The sequence below is a fragment of the Quercus robur genome, chromosome 5 (assembly GCF_932294415.1).
Source record: "Quercus robur chromosome 5, dhQueRobu3.1, whole genome shotgun sequence".
In the NCBI taxonomy this organism is placed as follows: Eukaryota; Viridiplantae; Streptophyta; class Magnoliopsida; order Fagales; family Fagaceae; genus Quercus; species Quercus robur.
The window spans coordinates 50,723,948-50,748,979 of NC_065538.1; the positions used below are offsets into that span (position 1 = coordinate 50,723,948).

General features: G+C 34.2%; 2 protein-coding genes across 4 annotated transcripts in view; one reads left to right on the top strand and one right to left on the bottom strand.

Moving 5' to 3' along the window:
• The window catches only part of LOC126726257 (uncharacterized), an 83,314-nt gene that overhangs the window by 3,278 nt on the left and 55,004 nt on the right, over positions 1-25,032 (bottom strand). Inside the window, exon 1 of one of the 3 annotated variants that reach the window (XM_050431487.1) lies at positions 23,807-24,053. The exons of 1 other annotated variant lie outside the window; for it this stretch is intronic. In XM_050431487.1, coding sequence (XP_050287444.1) covers positions 23,807-23,979 — 173 coding nt within the window. In that variant the 5' untranslated portion in view covers positions 23,980-24,053. Of the gene's footprint in view, positions 1-23,697; positions 24,054-25,032 lie in introns of those variants that run through there. One more of the 3 variants, XM_050431485.1, reaches the window with a different exon arrangement.
• LOC126726256 (probable serine/threonine-protein kinase PBL1) overlaps positions 5,939-25,032 on the top strand; it is a 58,126-nt gene continuing 39,032 nt past the window's right edge. The window contains exons 1-4 of the mRNA XM_050431483.1: positions 5,939-6,105; positions 6,206-6,430; positions 6,523-6,673; positions 6,793-6,920. Coding sequence (XP_050287440.1) covers positions 6,212-6,430; positions 6,523-6,673; positions 6,793-6,920 — 498 coding nt within the window. The 5' untranslated portion in view covers positions 5,939-6,105; positions 6,206-6,211. The remainder of the gene's footprint in view (positions 6,106-6,205; positions 6,431-6,522; positions 6,674-6,792; positions 6,921-25,032) is intronic.

The following is a 25,032-nucleotide window of genomic DNA, read 5'->3' on the forward strand; positions in this document are numbered from 1 at the left end:
ATTGTTTATCATGGTTTCTCTTGCCAAAATTTGCTTTCTCTTGCCAATTTACTAGTTATAACTGGGATCATCAACATATATGGACTAGAAGTTTGACTTGAATTGGTGAATCCGACATGTGAACGTATTATCAAGCTTAAATTGATCTCTATATTATGGTGAAATATGGATTAGAAGAATATATGTGATTGATATTGAAGGATAGCTCAATATATTGAGTACTTTTTGCTACTAGCATTAGCTACTTCTTCTTTTCCCCTTTTTCTTTTTCTTGGAAGCATAAGACTTGTATGACTACAGAAATCTTTTTGTGAATTTTGTATTTCCCATTGTAATGGTTTACTGTTATATCAAAAGTGACCTCACGTTGATCTATTTTCTCCATGAAGAGCATCTTAAAAGTTCTTCAATTACTAAACTAGCTCTATTAGGAACCACAATTTAACTCCCTACAACCATTTTAAAAATAGGCCTGCATGGTATGATGTTGAAAGCCATAAAAGATTTGAATGTGTTTTCCTCATTACCAATTGATTTTGAGGTAGAATGGCATAGCTCACAATCCGAAAAATGGTATCAGAGCTAAGGTCATGGGTTCGAGTCACAGGAATATCATTGTGAGGGGGGGATTGTTGGGGGGACCACAATTTGACTCCCTACAACCACTTTAAAAACAAGTCTGTGTGGTTTAGTGTCGAAAGTCATAAAAGATTTGAGTGTGTCTTCCTTATCACTAATTGGTTTTGAGGTGAAATGATATAGCTCATGGTTCGACAAGCTCAAATGATAATTATCCAAATGATATTCATGCATGTTATTTTCCCAAATGTATGTATTGTTGGTACTCCATCCCCCCCCCCCCCCCCCCCACCCCCCCACAAAAAAAAAAAAAAAAAAAAAAAAAAAAAAAAAAAAGAAGAAGAAGAAGTAAAATTACCACATGTACATAAAAATTGAGAAAAGCCATAATTTTAATCAAGACATGAACAATTTGGTCCCGAAATCCCTTATATTCCTCAACTTTGTTGAAATTAGTCTAATTAGGTCAAGCTTGAGATATTCATAACAAAACATAAGAGTTGACCTCATGTTTGATGGCATTTGATCCAAAACTAAGTCAATTAATTGTGCCAGTCATATATAGCGTGAAAGCTTATGTAAGGATCATATTGAGTGGCTCCTTATAAAATTTATAAACGAACAATACTTTCAGAGCCCCACAACTTCTCAAAGTTATGTACAACCCTCCTAAAGCAAAACGTCAATAGAAATTTGGGGTCATTAGCTTTCCATTGACAAGAAGCGCTTGATACTGTGTTCAGTAAGGTTTCCATGAAAATGTGTAAAATTTCACAATGAAAAACTCAAAGTTCCAAAATGTTTATGAGGTACCAACTTTTGGGACCCATAACTTCTCACTCCGAGCTATAATAATTTTAAGAAGCTTCCAATGGTACCTCATTTTTGGAATTTCAAGACCAATTAAACCCTTAATAAGCCTTTAGAAATCAATGTTAACATTGGAATGTCTCAAAAATGCAGCATGTTAAGCTCACAAACCTTAAGGACAGGGGCACGTAAGGCTTACCCCAGACACGCTTGCCAAAATACTTGTATGAGTTGAGGGACAATTTAAATTTTGTTATGGCTCTGCCAAATTACTAGCAAGTGCTGCTAAGGTGCTTAATTGTAGATAGCTTACCAAATATCATGTTGCTCCTGACGGTGTAGCTATAGTAATATTAAGCTACGTACTATTGCGCCATGGTCAAACTTGAAGACCTCAGCAAGTGGCTTAATATTGATACCAAATCTTCTATCCCACTTTTCCTACTCCACTCTATACTCAGGTGAACATGTGGCAAGTTTTTATTGGTGGAGCATAGAGTGGAGTAGAAAAAGTGGGACAGAAGATTTAGACTTAATATTGACCATGGCGCAATAGCCATAGTAATATTAAGCTATTAGACTATAGTTGGAGTATCATGCGCTTAAGCGATATGCCACTCTCAAATACGTAGTCTCATATAATATGACCATGCATGATTCTGTCAAAACTCTACCCAAATTCTAGTTTGATGTTTTCCATTTAAAACCTTTTAAAATATCTATAGTCTATATTTTTTTTTTGCATTCATTTATAGTTTTTTTGATCAGTCTTGAGTGTATTAAATTTGTATTTTATAGTCGAAGACCAAGACTTAAGTTTAGATCAAGAAAAAAATCAAGTTTAGAGCAAGAAAACAAGTTTATGTCAATTCAACACCTAGCTCGACCGATCGTGATTGCGATATTAGCAAAAATCTGAAATGCGAAAAAACTCATAACTTGCTCGTTTCAAGCCCGATTCATGATCCATTTGTTGTGCTATTTAAAGGATATCATAAGCTATCCCTAGAGGGGCTTTTCAGAGAGAGAAATCACTATATGTACGGCTAGGGTTTGTATAACAAAGTTTCTCTCAATCTCACTATACTAGAGACATTCAAAGTAATTTGAGCCTCCATCTATTCAATCTGTGAGAGTTCTAAAGCATATAGAGAAAGATCAGCACAGTATTGCTGCTGCCATTATGCATATCTATATGAAGCCATAGAGAAATCAGTTGACCACAGCTACTAATCCAAAACCTTTGAGTGGAGATCTCAAAGTCACAAACATGAGAGTTTGTGTGTAACAATTCAAAATAGAAAAGTTCATGAATTCGGAGTTACATGTGGTAGCAGTAAATTTAGGGTTAAGTTAATTGTATAAACTTCGATTCTATTTATTGGATATGTTGCCTTGAGAATTGTTTAGGTTATATCCTTCCTAGATTTTTTTACTTTAAAACCACAGTTTCAAAACTTTTCCTAGGTCATTATTCTTAGTGTTCATGTGATTTGTGAATGTGTGATGTATGTTTAAATCAGATCTATTGCATAATTACTCACTTTAATTAATTGGTTAGAGATTTGATAAAATCTAACTAAGCTAGGGTCTAAAACTTTAACAATATCATGACCATTTTCAAAGATTAAACCCTATTTATGATTTTCTTCATCAAAAACCATTTTTCATACATCAACCCTAATCATGTTTTTTCACTTCAAAAACCAATTTACAAAGATTAAATTTTAAATTTAAGTTTTTTCCAATAAAAAAGGTCATTCAAACAAAATTTAAGAGTTTGAAGGTTTTTCACATCAAAAACCTCATTGACAAATGATAACTTGAATGATGTCTCCCCTTGTGTAATCCTCTAGTTTAAATCAAATCAACACACATACCGATCATTCAACATGGAAATATGAGATTCTGATGATTCCTATAAGTTATAAAATATGTGGATTTAAGTTATATATATATATATATACACCAATTAATCGAGTACCTAGAAACTCGGCTAGAAGATGTGTAAGTATGTAACAAAGTTATTTTGAAGTCAAGGTTTCCAGCTTTAATTTGATGGTGAGTGAATTGGGACCACGAGGCCATGAACAATGAGAAAGTGATCTTATATACCAATTGAGCAGGCATATCCAGATATCCTATTTCATTCCCCTCGCATATTCATAAATTTGGAGCGAATCATGTGGTATAAAAAGGCACTGTATATAGAATTACCGTGGCAGCTCGAACATGAGGTATTGCAACGGAAGCAGATGTGGGGTTAGGGAATAACAGTGCAAATCTCCTTTGGCAGAAGAGAACATGCAGATGCATATTGCATATATACTTCTGTTTTGCCCAAGGAGAATTTCATTGCCATTCACCTGCACATAATAATTTCATGCCTGCAGCTCCAGTATTGTGGCTATACTAACAAATAATCTTGTTATGGTTTCTAACTCGGTTTTTTAGTATAAGTATTTTGTTTCTCTTTCCGTAATAATAGTTGCATTGCATTTTTTTTTTTTTTTTTTTTTGGCAGGTAAATGTTGAATCATAACAACTTGGATCATCAAAATGTGCACTAGAAGTTTGACGTGAATTTGTGAAGTCTAACATGACCATGTATTATCAAGCTTAAGTAGATCTTTATATTAAGGTGATATATGGATTACAAGAATGTGATTGATATGATAACTAAATTTAGTGTGTTCAAAATTGAAGCTTCTTCTTCTTCTGTTTTTTCCTTTTTCCGCGTAGCATAAGCGTTATAAGCAACTTGAATTTGCTGCCTGAATTTTGTGTTCTTCGTTGTAATGGTTTAATACACCTTGTGTCGATATATTTATCCACGAGGAGCCTTCTTAGTTCTCATGGCTATCTGATTACTCAACTGGCACAGTGGATTCTCTATATGAAGAAACTGAAGTTTATCATGCTGATTTCACAGGGAAAAAAGTGTCATGCTGTTTTTAAATAAACATTAATATCGTTTCAAATTCATAGAGAATACATGGACATGCACATAAAAATTGAGAATAAGCAATATATATATATATATATATATATATATATGAATTTGTAAGGTTACAAAATGAATCTCTACTATGAGACTTATGACTTCATGCTTTTCACTATTCTTCATATATTTGCTGATTCAGGTCTACATTTCAGACCTTTTTCTTTGGTTATATTACGTTTTTGATAGCAGATCCTTAAACAAGAGTCTCATTGGATGAAATCCAAAAGGGGAAGAAAAAGACCTAATTGATTGCTTTGCTAAACTAATCAGAGGGTGTTATAAAGAATATTATGCATGCTGCATGCAAATTATGTAATAGTGTGCACATTAATGCATTACATTAACAGGAAAGATCTAATAGAGACTTGTCTGATGAACCCTAGAGCTTATATACTTTTCTATGATGGGGGATTATCTTGATTTTTTTTTTTTTTTTTTTTTGTGAGAATAAGATTGTCTTGAAAATTGATATGGAGTGAGATAGGTCATAGCTGGAATTGGTTTGGACCGTATCAGAAAACTTGAATTAATTTCTTTTATATAAAAAAAAAATCATATAATAAATCATTGCTGTGTACTAATTCAAATTAGAAATAAAAATCCAAGAAAGAAAGAATGAGTTTAATTTTTTAATGATAATTTGGTAGGACTGTCCTTTAAAAAAACATGGGAAGAGATGAATTGTATCAAAAGAGATTTTATAAGTTAAGTTAATTGAAACTCAAAAAGAAAAAATAGTTTGGGCATGCACACCAAAGAACTTTTCGTTGTATGAAAGTTGAATATATATATATATATATATATATATATTTGTTTGAAATTTTTTAAACAAATAAGTTATTTATTTTGGGTAAAATTGGTAGATTGAGCCTTTTTTTTATTTTTGTGTGATCAAATGAACCACACTTCAAAGGTATCACTTGAGAAGCAGGATAGATGGAAAACCAATCCATAGTTCTCACAGCTTGATCTAGCCTTTACCATATAGTCACATTGTTAGTAACAATCTTATATGTACAACGTAACCAAAATCCATTAAATCCGCGTTCGTCGAGAGCGTCACGCTCTAAAAGTTTTCATATGCATAAAAAGGCCTCATCCTATCCTCTTTCCAGTTTTTTATGAGTTTTTTGTACTCTCATTAAAATCACCTGCACACATCCAAGGTATAGCAAACTTGAGCTAAAGGTCTCTCAATAAATTTCAAGAATAATCTAAAGTTGAGAATGAGGTGCTCTGTAAAAACCCGTAAACCTCCAAACATTTTCTTTGCCTCCTTTGACTAGAGCATTTTTTGGGTATGATATTTAAAGATTAGAATTTTTTTTTTTTTTTTTTTTTTTTTGGCTCAAAAAGATTAGATATTTCCAACCAAAAAAACATAAAGTAGACTAAAAAAATAGATATGATGATTGATGACTAATTAGATACTCAGAAAGGCGTTACTAGATACATTACAGCCCCAAATTAGTTTACCAAAAAAAAAAAAAAAACCCAGGTTAGGAAGCACATTGAATTTTCACACGCGACTTGTAATAAAAAGGAAAAAATATTAAATATAATCCTTAATTACTAGCTGGAGATTGGGGGTTTTGTTTTTCTTTTCCATCTGAAGCAAACACACACACACACTATCTGTCTGATCCGAGAACTACATCTACAGATTGTGCTCTCCGGAACAGTTTTGGAACAAGCGTGAATGCCCGTGCCAGGTAATTTTCTAGGGTTTTATTTTTTTGATGAATATAAAGCTCTAGGGTTCTTATTATAAAGTTTTTAATATTGGTTTCAATAATAAAATAAATTATGCAGAAAGAGATGGAATTTTCAGTGAAAAAATATAGCTGGAGGGAATTGGAACTCTTAACTGATTCATTTAGCGAAGAAAACTTTGTTGGAAACATAAAACATGGGAAAGTCTATCGGGGGAAAACTGAGCAAGGTCAAGAGGTTACTGTCAAAATTTGGTTTCGCTTTGAATCACAAAATAGGGATGTTGCCAACCGTCATGCCAATTATAGTCTTACAAGACTGGAGGTATCTATCTATCTATATACATTACATTACATTACATAACATACTGCTTCCATTTATTTACTACTAAATTTTTTTTGTGTGTGTGTGTGTAGTGTGAATGCACTTTTCTGACACATCCGGATGGTATGAATCACCCCAATTTGGTGAAGTTGATTGGATATTGCTGTGAAGTTGAAGATCACCACTTGGGTGTTGTCTATGATCTTAGATCAAAGGATACTCTTCTCAATCTCATAGACAAAGGTACATTTTAGTTTGTTCATTTTTCATGCATTAAATAACTTTAACCATTGATGCCAATATGCATAGGAAAAAGAAAAAAAAAAGCCTAAATGACAAAGTTCTTTTAATTGCACTTGCAGATGATTTAAATTGGAACCAAAGAATGCAGTTGGCTCTTGCGATTGCCCGTGTGCTTGAGTATCTGCATTGTCATAATCCCCTTTACCAACTTCGCTTTGTTCACCCTGCTCTTATAATGCTTGATCAGGTAGGTCATCTTTGGTTTTCTTCATGCTCTCGATGGACAGATTGACTTACTTTTGTTTTTGTTTTTAGAAAAAAATGATTCCAAAATCTGGTCTAATTTGATCTTCATTGTTCCACAGGATTCCAATCCAGTGTTATTTGATATTTTCATGCTATCTGGTGGAATTGTTGGTGATTAGCAGTTTGTGTCATACCGAGACAAGTCACATTTGTGTTATCTACCCTATTTAGATATCTACTTTAATGGTTTGGGTATGTCCATTTATATATTTCATTATTTAAATTTGTGTGCATACGTGAAATAATTGATGGATCTGAGATATACGTGAGAGTATGATAAGTAGATGCAACAATAAATAGAAATAATTCTTCTCTTGTGTCTGCATAATTACACAAAATTCGTTGAGTCGAGCCATTCCTTGCATTCTGCATTTGGAACTTTTTGTTTTGCTAGGATTTTTAACTTCTGCTATCTTGTGAATGGTCTTCCATCAGGTTTTTGTTGTAGTGGCTCTAGTTATAAGTCTGGTCGACCAATGTAGATTTTGACTGGTTTTCTAGTTGAACTTGATTGGAAAGTTTGCTTGGGTTCCTTGTTTACTAGGTGCCAGGCGTTTAACTTGAAATGGGCTATGCATTATCTTATCTGGACTGAGATGAATGAAGCCAAATCATTTTGCCTTTGTGTGATGCTCACATTGTGGTGTGGTACCATTACAATTTTGGTTTAAGTTGCTTCCCCTCATTAGGTGTGATGCCTAAGAAGTTTGTTCTATTTCCTTTCACCTCTTTACTTCCTATTTGCTGTTTCACAGCTTCAAGTTGTTTTCCAGCAATCCTAATCATTCTCTACAAACGAGCCCTTTTGCTTTAACATCTAAATCTCAAAAGTGAGATTCCCTGAGAACTTTACTCTAACCCTTAATTATTACCAAAAAACTAGCTTTACCTCACTTACTATATAACATCCTAACCTGAATCCCTATATCAGTGTCAGGTCCATTTAATAATATTTTTGGTGCTGAAACTGAAACTTTGATCACTTTTTAGTTTCAAACCTGCTGTCCTGCATCATTTTGGTTTCTGGTTTGCCTTTTATCTTGTCTATTTTAGCATCTTTGTGATTTTTTTTAAGCACTATCTCGTATCCTTACATAAGATGCAAAAGCTACGTATCAAAAAAAAAAAAAAAAAAAAGATGCAAAAGCTAAATTTCTTGTTCATGTACATTTTAAAACTAGGAAGCCTTTGATAAACACTCATTATCCCTTCAACTAGCATTCAAGCATATGAGTCCAGAACAATATTTCTTGGGCACTAGTCATAGCATCCAAAAATCCGCAACCTAAAATTTGACTTAAAAATAAAAATAAAATAAATTAATCGTTGTAATCCCAAATGGTAATTTCTTGATTTTTTTTTCATATTTTTTATTCTTTTAACGAATTTTAATCCCAAGTGCACCTATTTTTACCGTTAATTCAGTTATGATTTTGAATGTGTTGCAATAGAACATTCTGATTTTTGGATTATATATAGTGGAATTCATGTCCATTTGAAAGATGTGATGTTGCAGTGCAAGATACCACCCTTATTTTATAGGTAAATGTTTCTTACTTATGTGTATATATTCACCAAGTCAATCTTTTCTGTTATCCAAACACGGTTGTAGAAAAGCATGTTGGAGCTTTCAATTAATTGTGTGTCATGGACACTAGTGACAAGTTTGAATGGTCTAAGATGGGAGAGGATTCTGCTTCATTAGATGTGTATTTTTTTTTTTTTTTGGGGAGATATTTTCTCATCTTCTTTTTCCCTCAGATCTATTATGAAGTTTAATTTCAACCTAAAAATTATTTATTACTTATTTTAGGTAAGCTTTGGGTGCAGGTCCTGTATACTAGAGGTTCCTCTGTACTGAATAAATTTTCTTTATCTTTAAACAAATAAAAACTGTTGTGTTAACTTTAGTTTGATGATTAATTTCATTAAATGATGTAGCTAGGAAAAATGGGAAAGGATCCAAATCTGAGCTGACAGATTTGGACAGCAACTTGTGAACAGATGGTGTTAATGGTGTAGAAAAAGCGTAGGATTTTAGATTTGGAGGACAAGAAAGGGAGAAAACTTGAGGATTTGGGGGCTGCTCTCAGTGCCAGCCCTTCCACTAGGCCAATTAGGCTAAGACATTGAATTAACAAACTCCTAGGCTTTGCCTTTTGATTTTTTGACCCTGCTTATTCTTTAACTTAGACGTCTTGAACGCTTTACAGTTCTGTTTGTTATGTTCAACTACTGTAGCGGAATAGGTTGTACTCATGAGTCTCTCAGCACTGCAGTTTTACGTTTTTTTTCTTTATTGCACTTACAAAAATTTTCTGTGACAGGTGTCTGGTCGCTGAGATCGGATCAGTTTTCATTTGCTATTGTACTTATAGGGCTCATATGTAAACGTGCCTTTAGTGGGGAGAATTGGAAAGATGAAACAGAACAACCTCTGATCTGGGCTTCGGATCAATACCATATGAAATTGAAGTCTGGCTTCCAGCCAAATGACTGTCATCTTGTTCATGAGAGCCTGAAGGCAGAACCTGGTTTTCATGATCTTGATGGAGTAGCACTGACAAAGATGATATTTCACTGTATGAACTTTCATTCAGTGAAACGTCCTAGGATGTCGCAGATTGTTCAGTGTTTGCAGGGTTTACATGTTTTCAATGGCGATTTTGGTGTGGTGGAAGGTCTTTTACAGGGGTGGGACTCATACTTTTCCAGGGAAGAAAAAAAGCTCAAAATGGAAAGGATGTCTTAAGATCGCATGTCTGGGTATGAAGGCTGATGAAATAGATCAGGGAAACAAGAAGGATGCTCAACAAATCAATCATTGATGAGCTGTTTTCTTTTCTGTAGGAGTGAACTAAATGTTAGGTTACTCTCGGCACTGGCCTGGTATGAAAATACTTGATATATTGTTTTCTTTCCATTTTGTTGATGGACTTTGTGGTGATTGCAACTAGTTGATGAAACTACAATTTAAATTTAAGGTTTAATGCTAGCTCTATATTAGCGAAATATTTCAGATTAGACTCCCTTTTTGTTTCCCTGCAATTTTGATTAAATTGCTTCTGGTTGGCTCTTAAAAGAGCATTTTGTATTTACTAAAAAGGTTCTTATTTTATCCTTTATATATATTTCGAATGCCAGTGATTAGATCTGACAAATTTTGTGTGATGATTTGGCAATAAGAGAAACTTGATATGGGGCTGAGCCCTACATTTATATTACTTGTGCAGTACTATATAGGTTGCAATTTATATTAGTGAGTGAAGGGGGTGTTTATGTGAGTAGTTGTCATGTTGTCAAAATTACATCAGTTGTCACTTGATGGCTACGCGGTGCATATATGGACTACTTCTCCCCAATAATAGGAGAAAAAGGGAAATAAATCCAACTTGTAATGCCAAATAAACTTTTTTTTTTTTTTTTTTGATAAGAAGCATGAAATATTCATTCAACTATAAAAGAGTTACAGCAGAGAGAGCATACAAACACTGAGAGAAAATCACAAACAATTACACACCACTCCCCTCAAAGAACCCGACAGCCCAACAATATTTCTGAGTTTGCATATTAACATTTTTGGGTCTCTTTTCTTGGGCTCTAGTGCTGGGCTCATTAAAAGGAGAGATATTACTTGTGGTATACAGGCAGGGAAGTCCTTGGGCCAGAGCAGGAAACATTGGAAAGCCCAAAATCGATTTTTGACCTCAGAGGACCATTGAGAAACCCATGAGTGCGCAACAGAGGAGGGTGAGCAAACTGCCGGCACAGAAGAACAGTTGCCTTTCTCCGTACCCATGCTCACCGGACTGACAGCCACCAGATTCTGAAAGCCGGTATCTTCCTCTCTTCTTTCGTCCTCCGACCCGCCTCGCCAAGCAGCACAGAGCTTCTCAAAAATCCCCCTCCTCCAATCGGACAGATCATGAGACCCAAACCGAAGAAACCAACCGGAACCCAAAACACCACAAATAAAGCAGGAGGAAGGCAGCCACTCCATTTGAAGACTAGATCTAAAATGAAACTGGAAGATCTTTATTTCCTTATCTACATACCTTAGATCCAAACCCATTTTCCAGGCAGATCTTGGAGTGGACTTGAAAGCTCGCACACGCTCCTCTAGGATGTCTGATCTCATGACTGAAGTGGAGCTTTCATCATCCTCATTTGTGGTGAGATGAAAATGCAGAAGTTCTCCAGTGGTAGCTTGATCCATGCTGCTGAGGGAACCTTGAAGGCAACAAAGACTTAGAAAATACTCAAATAGGGGAAGACGGCTTGTACCACGGCAAAAGAAAAAACAAAAAACTCCTACTGAGGGAGAGAGAAGAAATCTCTCCCTCAACAAGAGAGAGAGAAAGTTTTCACACAAATGCCTTAATGCCAAATAAACTCATCAATAAAAAGTGCAGGTTGTTAATAATCATAGAAATACGAGCCCGTTTATTATAGGAAGTAGAGACATTCAAATCCAAATTTGGTTGTGATATTTAATTTTTCCGAGCTTTATTTGTGATGTTAATAATGAGTTTAAATGAGAATCAGTAAGAATTTATCACATAATAGTTTGTAAAAATTTTGTAAAATAATTTGTGTTTGTATATAGCATTACTCTTTATGGAAATTAAACTTTATCCCTTAAACTATAACAATGCACATTTTATCTCCCTAAATTATACTCACTTTTATACTTACCCTCTCTAAATTATGAGAATGCACACTTTACCCCCCTGAATTATAACCCTTTTACACTTACCCTCTTAAACAATGAGAACACACACTTATTTCCCTAAATTATTACCCATGGAATGAGGTGCAAAGTGTTACACGATTAATATTTTATGAGCGTAATTAATTGTTACATAAGTAATAGTTTTTTGGGGGGCTTGGGGGGGGGGGGGGGGGGGGTAAAGTGTGCATTCTCATTGTTTTAGAGGGGATAAGTGTAAAATGTGGTATAGTTTAAATGGGTAAAGTGTAATTTCCACTTACTCTTTAAAAACATCCATATTAGATTATCTACTCTAAAAATTATTTCAATAAAATATTTATTCTTCTACATTTTTTATTATTTCCTTTATACTCTCATTCTCTCTAGAACCCTTCAAGTCTATTTCTTTCATACTTTCCCCCCTTCTCTCTAGAATCCTCTCACTTGCTCCCTCTCTCTCTCTCTCAAAGACCTAGCACAACCCAAAATCACCAAGCAACCAGCCACCATCAATGGAGCAACCCACAATCATCAAGCAACTAACCACCATAAGCCCATTTAGCCACCATAAACATATCAACTCCACACTCATCACGCTACAAAACACCCGAGCTATAGCCACGTTTACAAAAATGCAACTATAGCCAACCTATAGGCGCATTTTTAGTAAACGCAGCTTAAACTATTGACCTATAGTCGCGTTTTCAAAATGCGGCTATAGGTAAGGTCTATAGTTGCATTTATAAGTATTTTTAGCCACTTGTTTTGTATAGGCCCTATTGCCATGTTTAGAAAACGTGGCTATAGGACCAACAAAATTTTTTATTTATTTTTTTTTTTTAAGATGACCAATACCCGCATTTACAAACCACAGCTTTAGCTTTCCTATAGCCATTTTTTTAAAACATGGCTATAAGTTAGGTCTATAGTCGCATTTATAGGATATTAGAAGCGTGGCTATAAGTTCATCTAATATTGTTATCAAAATATAGCTCACCTTTGTTAAGAGAATAAGCAATTATTAATGCAATATCACAGCTAAATACTCACCGTATTTTTTGTAAATGCTATATAAATAGTAAAAAATAACTGACCTTTGTTAAAAAAAATAAGCAGTTACTATGCAATATCGATCACCGCTAAATACTCACCATATTTTTTAATTACTTGAAAACTTATTGATGGAAAAATATAAAATTTTGGTAGAATTGTGATTACCGTAAAAATTAAAAAATTAAAAATTAAAAGCTCTAATAAAAAGAATATCAACAACCAATCATATAATTAACCATTAATAATAAGAACATAAACGGTAACAAATAACTAACCTTTGCTTAAGACAATAAGCTGTTAAAAAAGCCTCACTTCATTGGCAACAGAGTTCTCAATTTTATGACAATCTCCTATGAACAAAAATATTACACCAAATAAGAACATAAACAGTAAAAAATTAGATGACATTTGTTAAGACAATACACAGTTAAAAAAGCCTCACTTCGTTGGCAACAAAGTTTCCCAATTTTATGACAATCTCCTGTTAGCAAAGAAAATTACACAAAATGCAGCCCACATGGTCATTTTCTTGCAACTAAACAGGAATTAAGCATAACTAGATGAAAGAATGGCGTACTCAAACCTTAGGAATGCTTGGAATGCGTTTTGCAAAGCATAAACTAGGACCATTAAAATTGTGAAGAAAAATAAAATTGGAATAAGTAGGAGTGGAATTTTGGTTTTCTTTTGATTATAAAACTTTGGTTTTCTAATCTAAGAAATACGGTTCGATTTGGGATAAGGAATAGGTGAGCTTCATATTCCAAAAGAAATGTAGAATTGTAGAAGGGGAGGTGAACCCTAAAATCGGTGAGTCTTATATGATATTAAAGAAACACAACATTTTAATGAGAATGGACACTAATAAAAGGATAATTATAACGTGGTCCCCATAGAAATTTAAATACATGGAGCAAGATTGGACTCCAATTCAGATTTTAATTGAACACTTTGAAGGATAATTATGTTGTGTTCCCACATAAATTTAGACACAAGAAGCAAAATTGAATTTTAATTTGACTTTTTCTAAACTTTGCCTCTATATATATATATATATATATATATATATAGATTATTATTATTATTATTACAAGACTAACTAAAAATTTTCCTAAATACAAATTTGTAAAATCCCGACTTTAACAAAGTGGGTTTGACTTTTTTTCTTTTATACTTTTGTTTATGCAAGCAAGAAAGAGACGTATAGGATGTCTTTTACCAATGCTCAAAGGGTTCCAACGACTAGGCTCGGCAAATCCCCAGCAGTTTAAGGAATGGGATATTCCATATTGAATATCCATGTTGACCGAGGAAATGACTAATTTCCACATGAATTTGAGATGTTTACAAGAAGAAACATCTTATTAATTTAGAAGCCAAGCATTTTAATTAATACCTTATCACTTAATCTTTATAAGTTCAATATTTATGAAAGTGAAGATTTGAAGTTTAAATTATTGACAATAAGGTTAATTTGATTGTTTGGAGGAGGAAAGAAAAACCAATCAAACATGAATGATTTAGTGTTTTTTATTTATTTTTTAATATATATATGTTAGGTTCTAAGAATTAGGAACTAATGTATTAGAACTATATGTTAGGTTCTAAGAATTAGGAACTAATGTATTAGAACTCTAATTTGTAATGTTGGTAAACCATGATTAAAACAAGTTTTAGTCTTGTTTAGACTTGCTCAAAGTGTATGTGTTTTATGTAAAGTTGGAATCAAGTTACTGCAGAATTTATTGTGTAATTCTGTCTGGCTCGATCAATCGAGAATTAGACTCAATCGATCGAAACTTGGGTAGAACGTTTTTCTATAGAATTTTCCAACTCAGCCCAAGCCCATTTGACATGTAAGGTTTTATGTTTTGTCTTAAGTATAAAAGAGAAAACCCTAGCCACGTTTTTGGAGATGCTTCAGATGCTGTGTGTGTGAATCTTTTGTGAGATAAAGAGGTGTTTACCTTCACACATACTTAGGGTTTCCAAGTTTCATGATTATGTCAAGAACTTGGTGATCGATTTAGTTGCTGCATTAAGAGCTTAAAGATACACAAGCGGGTGTGCTTGTACTTGTACTTGCTAGGAATCCAAGAAAGAAGGAGTCCGTGGTTTCGGAGCTTGCACGTGGTCGTGTTAGTAAGTTTTCTACATGAGGTAGCAATAGGATGTTAGTGGTCTAAGTCGCTATTGTATAAATTTCAATTCTTTTATAGTAGATTCAGGTTTACCTTGAGGATAGTTAGGTTAAATCCTCCCAAGGTTTTTACCGGTTTAGTTTCCTAAGTCATCATATCTTTGTGTTCTTTATTTTCCGTACTTTACATTGATATGATATATGTGTGTTAACCTAAATCTAATTAATTTGACTAAAGTAATCACTTGGCTAATTACTTAGGTTAATTTGGTTGTGTTTAAGGGGTCTAAAAACAAACAAGTGGTATCAAAGCGAGTTGCTCTCTTGTTGTAGATCTTTTGATCTAAGAGCAGATCCTTGACCCCTGTTGTCATGGATACTTGGAAGATCTTTTTGCTTATATACCATCTTGTCTACTTGTTGTTTTTGTCACTTGTTGATTTTGTTAAAAATTTCCTTGAGCATCTTGGTATAATTACATGTGATGATAATTATGTGTATTATACTGCTTTAACCGCCTTAAAGGCACGTGATTCTTGTCTTTGGTATTTGGATAATGGTTATTCCAGGCACATGACAGGAAATAAAGTTTTTTTCAGACGCTCTTTGAAGGAAAGATTGGGATAGTCACATTTAGAGATGAAAGCAAATCTGTGATCAGAGGCATTGGAATTGTGGACATTCCATGGTTGCCGGTTTTTTAAGATGTCTAATATATAGATGGGTTGAAGGCTAATTTACTCAGCATGAGTCAAATTTGTGATAATGGTCTGAATATTTTCTTCACTAAGTATGAGTGTGAGATACTTAATGGAGCAGGTGATTGTATGTGTGTTGGTGTAGGGACAGCTGACAACTGTTACGGTATAACACCAAGCATAACCAACAAGTGTTTTAGTGCAAAGATCAATCAAGTTGACTTATGGTATCAACGGTTGGGACATGCAAGTCACAAGCAACTAGAGAAGATTTCCAAGTGTGATGCAGTTATTGGTTTGCCCAAGTTTGAGAAGATAGAAAAGTGCATATGTTGACCATGTCAGATGGGTAAACAAGTGAAGTCCAAGCATCCCTCTGTAACTGAGGTTCAAACTTCCAGACCTCTTAAGTTGTTGCACATTGATCTCATGGGTCTTACCAGAGTTCAGAGTTTGGGTGGAAAGAAGTATATTCTAATTGTTGTGGATGATTTTACTAGATATACATGGGTTGTGCTTTTGAGAGATAAAGCTAAAGCTTCTGAGAAGATGATACATTTGTGCAAGAAGTTGCAAGTTAAGAAAGGTATTGTGATACCCAGAATCAGAAGTAATCATGGAAAAAAATTTGAAAACACAAAGCTGGCTACCTTTTGCAATGATCAAGGTACTCATCAAGAGTTCTCATCACCCAAGACACCACAACGGAATGGGATAGTGGAACGGAAGAATAGGGTTGTTCAGGAGATGGCTCGTGTCACGCTACACAATAAAAAGATGCCTAAATCCTTTTGGGGAGAAGCAGTCAACACTGCTTGTCATACACTCAACCGAGTATATTTCAAACCTGATTCCAAGCAAACTTCCCATGAACTCTGGAGAGGAAAGAAGCCTGTGGTCAAATATTTTAGAATATTTGGCAGTGACTGTTACATTCTACGTGATAGAGAAAATCTAGAAAAGTTTGATGCAAAAAGTGACAATGGATACTTTCTAGGATACTCTTCCACTAGTAGAGCATACAGAGTGTACAATCTGAGAATCAAAACAGTCATGTAATCTTCCAATGTTGTGATCAATGATGAATTAAGTTCTGAAAGTATTTCAGAAAACAGTTCTCCAGTTCAAGAAAGGAATATGGAAGTTGATGATTCACTTCCTGCTGATTATGTGGGGAAGCATAGTGAGGAAGACCTGTTGTTGTTGAATGATACAGTTTCAATACCGTCAAGTTCAGAACCATCCACACCGGTTCATGAAACTCAACAAGCACAAGGTGAGCTTAGTCCTCCATCTGATCAGAAAGGTACCTCCACATTTCTAGTTAAAGGTCCATCTTCTAGAGTTAAGTTGAATCACCCTGCCACAAATATATTAGGTAGTCTAAATGATAACATGAGATTGAGATCAAAAGCCTTGAATGTGATTACTCACTCATACTATCTATCCCAATTTGAACCGAAAAAGGTGGATGAAGCACTTCAAGATGCTGATTGGGTTAATTCCATACATGAAGAATTTCATCAATTTGTTCAGAATGATGTGTGGGAATTAGTTCCTAGACCTAAGGGAATGAATGTGATTGGAACTAAATGGATTTTTAAGAACAAGTCAGATGAACATGGTACAATTATTAGAAATAAATCAAGACTTCTTGCTCAAGGGTACACACAAGTGGAAGGGATTGATTTTGATGAGACCTTTGCACCGATAGTAAGATTGGAATCCATTAGGATACTTTTGGCCATAGCAAGCCATCTGAATTTCAAGTTGTATCAAATGGATGTCAAGAGTGCTTTCTTGAATAGGATGTTTCAAAAAGAGGTATATGTTAAACAACCAAAGGGTTTTGTTGATCCTCACAGACCGTATGATGTCTACAAGTTGAAGAGAGCCCTATATGGTTTGAAACAAGCTCCTAGGGCTTGGTATGATAGACTGACTGCATATCTCACTGAGCATGGATTTAAAAGGGGATCTGCAGATACTACTCTTTTCATAAGAAAAGATAAGAATAGTTTTGTTGTAGTTAAAATTTATGTTGATGATATTGTTTTTGGTGCTACTAATGATTCTCTTGCTCATTCTTTTACGGATGAAATGAAGGCAATGCTTGAAATGAGTATGGTTAGTGAACTAACTTATTTCTTGGGATTGCAGGTGAAGCAAACAGACTCAGGAATCTACATCAACCAAGCAAAGTACATAAGAAATCTAGTCAAGAGATTTGGACTGGACAAGGCTGCCCATGCTAGAACACCAATGGCTGCAAATGCAAAATTAACAAATGATCCATCAGGTGAGTCTGTTGATATTACATTATATAGAAGCATGATTGGATGTCTTTTGTATTTGACTACTAGTCAACCTAATATTGCCTTTAGTGTTGGTGTCTGTTCTAGATTTCAATCTAATCCTAAAGTTTCACATTTGAATGCTGTAAAAAGAATCATAAAATATGTTTGTGGAACTTGTGATTATGGATTATTTTATAGCAAAGAGTCTAATCTATCTCTTGCTGGTTTTTCTAATTTTGATTGGGCTGGTAATGCTGATGATAGAAAAAGCACCACTGGTGGGTGTTTTTATGTAGGAGTCAATTTTGTTGCTTGGATGAGTAAAAAGCAAAATTCGGTGTCTTTGTCTACTGCAAAGGCCGAATATATTGCTGTTGGAAGTTGTTGCTCACAGCTTCTTTGGATGAAAAAGTTTTTGAATGATTATTGGATATTACAAGATACTATGGTTGTTTATTGTGATAATTCTAGTGCTATTGATATCTCTAAGAATCTTGTTCAACATTCTAAAACTAAACACATAGAGATTAGATATCACTTCATTAGGGATCTTGTTGAAAGAAAGATTGTATGTCTTAAGTATATCCCTACTGAACGTCAGAATGCTGACATCTTCACCAAACCTCTTGATAGAAGTAAGTTTAAGACACTTCGTCAAGTAATTGATGTGATTCTGTGCTCCTAATCATGCTTGGCTTTCTTGGTCCTTGTGTTTCATTGCTCTACTCTTTGTAACAATTGTTCTTGTTTTTTTGTTTCTTTTGTTTTCTTTTCTTCTAGGATTTACATTGCACAACATTCATGCATTTCATTCTCGTTTTTTTTTTTAATTAAAAAAAGGAAGTAAAATATGTTTTGCATCATTTTCTTGGATTTGAAATCAAGGTTGGCCAATTTACTTTTACATAACATGTTTATGTACTTTGTTTAGCTTGAATGAACTTATTTATTGCACTTTACTAGTTGAAACTTTGTAGTGCATGTTGTGTGGGAAGATGTTTATAGTTTTTTATCACATGATCTTGATCTTGAAGTCACATGCTTTTGATTGTCAGACTTGAACTTATTGAGAAATGTATAAATAACCATCTCACCACTGCTTACTAGCCAATCATGAATACCTTAGTGCATATTGTAAGATTTTATAATCGAGAAAATGTAGCACATGCACAAAAAGAACATAAGGTGTAGCCTCAGCTTTAATAATTTCAAAATCAAATAAAATTAGTGTGTACATTATCCCGACTATTTTAATAAGTTTCTGCTCAAATAAAATTGATGTGTATATTATGAGGCAAATCAAGAAACTTACATGATTGCAAGCTTGTTTTTTAGGGGATGTAGGAGTTATATGATGTAACTCTTTAGGTGATAGTCTCTTTCAAATTTATGTGATGAATTTTGTAGAAATTGTGATTTTCCTATTTACATATCACCTCACATGTCTTTCAAGTTTTTGCTAGTTGCACACACTACACAAATTACTCTTTGCTAAACTTTTGTACATGTTATTGTGTGTAATTTTGGTTTGGCCAACCAAGTTTGAAAATTTCTTGAATTTTATGCAAAATGTGTTTGAAGCCTGAGAATTTAAGGATAATTGTTTGAAAATCTTAATTTTAGGAAAACTAGGTTCAAAACAAGTGTTTTTAAGAAGCATTTCATCTCATACTCATACATTTTATTCATAAAATTCAATGCTTTGAGGAGTTTTTGTATAAAATTGCTTTGTTTTTCAAAAAATTGATTTTTACAAAATTTCGATCGATCAAATCTGTTTTTCGACTGATCGAAATTGCGATTAAAAGTTTTGGCTTGGCTTTTTGTATTTTGATCAATCAAATATGTTTTTCAATCAATCGAAATTGCGATTAAAAATTCTTGGCTTGATTCTGTGTGTTTCGATCGATCGAACCTATTTTTCAATCAATCGAAAATCGTATAGAGAGTTTTTTAAAACCTTTGTTCCTCACGTGTTCTTCATTATTCAAACTCTTCAAAAACACGTTCTCTCTCTATTCGATTGGTCCAAGACTCCTAGCAAGATTTTTGTCATTTTCCTCCAAAATTTTTGCAAGCTTTTTCTACTCTAAGGCTAGTAAGACCTTTTTACCCTTCCTTTTGAATTTATTTTCATGTTTCATGCATTAAATCTTGCATTTTGGGGAACATTTCGGACCTTGAAAATTTTGGGGATTTTGATGTTTTAAGCTTTTTCTTTCACAATTAATCATTGGGTTTTTGTTTTAGGACACTATAAAATTGTTCTTGGTGAATTGATTTGATCAATTTGATGAATTTGGTGAAATTGAAATTTCTAGGGCTTGAAAGTACCCGATTTGGGGGTTTTTTTTTTTCAATTTGGTTTAAATTGATGAAATTGGTTTGTTTGGTTGATTGATTTGGTCATTATAAACTGTTATCTATCATGTATAATGATCAATTTGTTTGTTTTGTGAAATTGGGTTTTTTCAAATTTTGGGGTTTTTGATGTAAACTCTATGTTCAACCCAATTTTGTGATTTTAAAGCTAAATTGAACTTATTCTCACTGCATTAGGGCATGCATCATGTGTTGATAATGTTCATGCATCATATAGAATTGTTACTTCTATATTTTTTTGTGCTAACTTGTAGTTTGCCGTTGGTTTTTCTTGTTTCCTTTTTGGTTCTTTCCTTAGCATCATGTATAGGAAAACTAGAGCCAATAGGACCTCCACTTCTTCTCTTGTCCCCACCTTTGATAGTGAGAGGTTCTTGAGTGAGAAAAACCAAGAAGCGTATGAGAAGCTTAACCTTAGGAGAAAATTTTGGGCTGAGAGAAAGGTTCTTTTAGATGAGCTCAATCTTGAGATTAGGCGTAACTTTGAGCGTAGGGGCTAGTTACCTTTATTGGATATTTCTCATCCACTTCCGGCTACCTTGATCAGAGAGTTCTATTTGAACCTCTCTCTCCATTCCTATGATGCCAACACTCTTGTGAGGAGTTGGGTACGGGGTGTAGGGTACATCATTACCCCTTCGGTAGTGGCTGATGCCCTTAGGGTGCCAGTGGTCCAGCATCCTGTCTACCCTTATGATGAATCTCCTCCCTTGGATAACATCATGTCTTATATCACTGGGTCTTCTATCCAGTAGGGTTCTGATCCTCGGATCACCATTGCTGAGCTTACTGAGATTCATTATCTTTTCTTTATGATTGCTTGTCATTTTTTTTTTGGCCTATCTCTCATCTGCATACCATTCCTTTGGAGCGTTGTGCATTTTTGTATGCCCTTGTTACTGATGCTCCTATTAGTTTTCCTTATCTTTATATTCGTTCTTTGATTGAGGTTCATAGGAGTAGTTCTACTGCTCATGCTTTGTTCTTCCTCGTTTTTATTCACTGGATTCTTTTGCATTTAGGTTTAGTTGAGTTTCTCGCGTCTGAGCTTGTACATATAGTTGCTCCCATAGGTGCCACATTTCTTAGGCAGAGGACTGCTCAATTGAGAGCTAGCTCTAAACGCTCTAGGGTAGAGCCTTCCGGTGTCGCACCTCCTTCTCCCTCTTCTACAGGTGATACTACGGTTAAGGAGCTCGTTGATCAACCTGTTGATGCTACTGCTGCTGATGTTCCTCCACCTCCTACCTTGGATGATTTAGACATTCGACGTATGTTGGAGACTGTTATAACCGTTCAGGCAGCTCATGGACAGATTTTGGTGGACATGCTTGATGAGCTTCGTGCTTTGCGAGCGAATTTGGAGCATTTGAGACGATCGCCTCCGTCACCTCCTTTTGATGATGTGTGATTGCCCTTTGGCATTCTATCACAAAAAGGGGAAGTACATTTGTAGAGGATTTTTGTAGTTAAGGGGAGATTTTTGTATTTGTGGAGCTATTAGATTGTATCTAGGTGCTTTATTATGTATTTACATTTTTGGTTCATGATGTAATTTTTTGCTTTGATTGGGTTATTCATGAGAGGGGGAGATACATTGATTTGTATATGTTTCTTGTTTCACATTGCTTATTGATTTATATTTATGAGTTATTCATGATATATGTCTTTATTGTGTGTTATGTGAAATCAAGAAGTTATTTTTGTTTACTTGTATTTTTCACACATGCGTTTATGCGTTTGTTGAGTGTTTCAGGAAATATACAGGTTGATTCAGTCATGCTGCTATCTACACTTGCAACTGATAGATAGTAGTTAGGTTGAATTTGTTGTGTTGGGCTATCTTTTTGTATTGGGTTGTTTTTATGTAAACATTGAGCAATTTTGTTTAGTTTTATGTTTTGTCATAGATTGCCAAAGGGGGAGTTTGCTAGGTTCTGAGGATTAGGAATGTATTAGAACTCTAATTTATAATGTTGACAAACCATGATCAAAACAAGTTTTAGTCTTATTTAGACTTGCTCAAAGTGTATGCGTTTTATGTAAAGTTGGAATCGAGTTACTGTAGAATTTATTGTGTAATTCTGTCTGGCTCGATCGATCGAAACTCGGGCAGAACATTTTTCTGCAAAATTTTCCAACTCAGCCCAAGCCCATTTGATATATAGGGTTTTATGTTTTGTCTTAAGTATAAAAGAGAAAACTCTAGCCACGTTTTTGGAGATTCTCCAGATGCTATGTGTGTGAATCTTTTGTGAGATCAAGAGGTGTTTACTTTCACACATACTTAGAATTTCCAAGTTTCAAGATTATGTCAAGAACTTGGTGATCGATTAAGTTGCTGCATTAAAAGCTTAAAGATACACAAGCGGGTATGCTTGTACATGTTGGGAATCCAAAAAAGAAGAAGTCCATAGTCTCAGAGCTTGCACGTGCTCGTGTCAGTAAGTTTTCTACATGTGGTAGTAATAGAATGTTAGTGGTCTAAGTTGCTATTGTGTAAACTTCAATTCTTTCATAGTGGATTTAGGTTTACCTTGAGGATAGTTGGATTAAATTCTCCCCAGGTTTTTACCGATTTGGTTTCTTGGGTCATCATATCTTTGTGTTCTTTATTTTCCGCACTTTACATTGATATGATATATGTGTGTTAACGTAGATCTAATTAATTTGACTAAAGTAATCACTTGGCTAATTACCTAGGTTAATCTGGTTGTGTTTAAGGGGTCTAAAAACAAACAATATATATATATATATATATATATATATATATATATATATATATATATATATATATATATTTAAATCTGATTTTATAAATTTGAATGCTGAAGCCATAAAGATTCAACCAAAAACTGGAAAAAAAATTTGTTCTACATTTTTTAAAACTTGTATACGAAGGAAAACAAGAAGCAAAAACAGCAAAATTTACCTACAAAAGTCTACAATTTTGTATGAAGAAATGAGAGAAAAAAATATAAAGAAGCAAAACCTTAACAAGAATGTTTACATTATCTCACAGTGGAAGCAACAGTATGAGCCCACAATCTTAGAGTGTCTTTCATGCGAGTCTCATTGTTCAAAGCAGGAAATGGAACCCTCAAATTCATCAATGGGTTTTCTCTCTTTCTCCTATCTAAAACCTCCCAAGCTTCAGAAAGATAAGGCCTTGGAATTGTAGACTCATCCACTGCCTCTTCTTCATCATCTTTCTTTCCCAATCTATGCAATCCAGGAATGACTGAAGCCAAGCTTGAATTCCTATCTTCTTCAGAAAAAGCAAAACCCAAATCCATAAACCCTTTTAGCTCTTCAAATTCAAGGTCTGATAAGCTCTTGCTTTCACCACTTTTCCTCCTACTAGCACTTCTTTTAACCTTAATTTTAGACGATAATACTTCAAAATCTCTCTGTTTTGGTGTCTCTGATTCTGTGACCTCTTTTTCTGAAAGGTTGGTATCGAGCTTTGGAGTGTGGAGGACCGAGTTGGGAGATAGAGAGCCATTTCCGAAGCTTGTGTTGGAGCTCAATTGGTCACTCATGGACCTAGTATGGAGGGTAGAGATGCGTGAAATCTCAGGTTCTGATGGTTTTTCTCGGATTTCGTTTTCTGGGTTTGCTTCAAAACTTGATGGCTTTGTTAGATTTGGTTGTTCTGTGAAGATTTGACTCTCGAACCAACAATAATCAAAGAGCTTCATGAGTTCCTCTGCGTTCATCAATGGCTGCTGGCCTGCTGATATGTGTTTGGGTTTTCCAATTGTGTAATGTGTATGATGAGAGGCTGAAGCATTTAGGCTTGGAGTAATGTATATATACTCAATTTTATCACGGAATTGACCTTTATGTTGTAGAATATTACTCCAAAAAAGTTCAAATACTTCAACTGGCTCGGAACACGGTTTTCATTTGGGTAACGTTTTTTAATAATTTTTTATGATAAGTAAGTTTCTTAATGGCCTTGCACTACCTTTTTTTTTTTTTTAGTTTTATTTAAAATAGTGTGTTGTTTTTTCCAGGAAAGAAAAGTGATGTGAACGTGTTGGCTTTAATATGAATTGGTAAAGCAATTGAATTTTTCTTACACTAATCCATGTTTTGCCACACGCAAAGACATTCCTGATTATTATTATTATTATTATTATTATTATTTTTTGGTAATAAGTCTATTATATAAACAAGAAAACGAGTGGGCCATAAAGGCAATACAAATTGTGTTACATCCCAAACCAATAAGGTTATACATCAAAAGAAAAGATAAAAAGGTAACTCCACACGAAGAATAGAATAAGGAAATTTTGTTGTAGGTAGACAGCCATCTTGCAAGGAAATCAGCATAAATTTGGCCTCTCAGAAACAGTGGTTAATCTTTTAGGGGAATTTGGTTCAACAGGATTTGTAATCATCAACAATAAGTGCATATTTAGCTTTTGAGAAATCATTATTGGTGAGCAAGCTAACAACATAGCTGACATTACTGATTATTATTGCTTTGAGACACAATATATATATATATATATATATATAAAATAATAATAATAATAATAATAATAATAATAATAATAATAATAATTTTTTATACGGATTGGAATAAAATTACTTTTCTCTATGTTCATTATGGACTCTACTTCACGCATACATATTACACAGCAAAACATGTTAGCAGTGGTAACAAATATCATGTAGAGTTCACCTTTAAAATCATTGCGTCAATAATAAACTCACTATTAGTGTGAACTGTGGACTGTAGAGTTCACTAGATAAACCCGGAC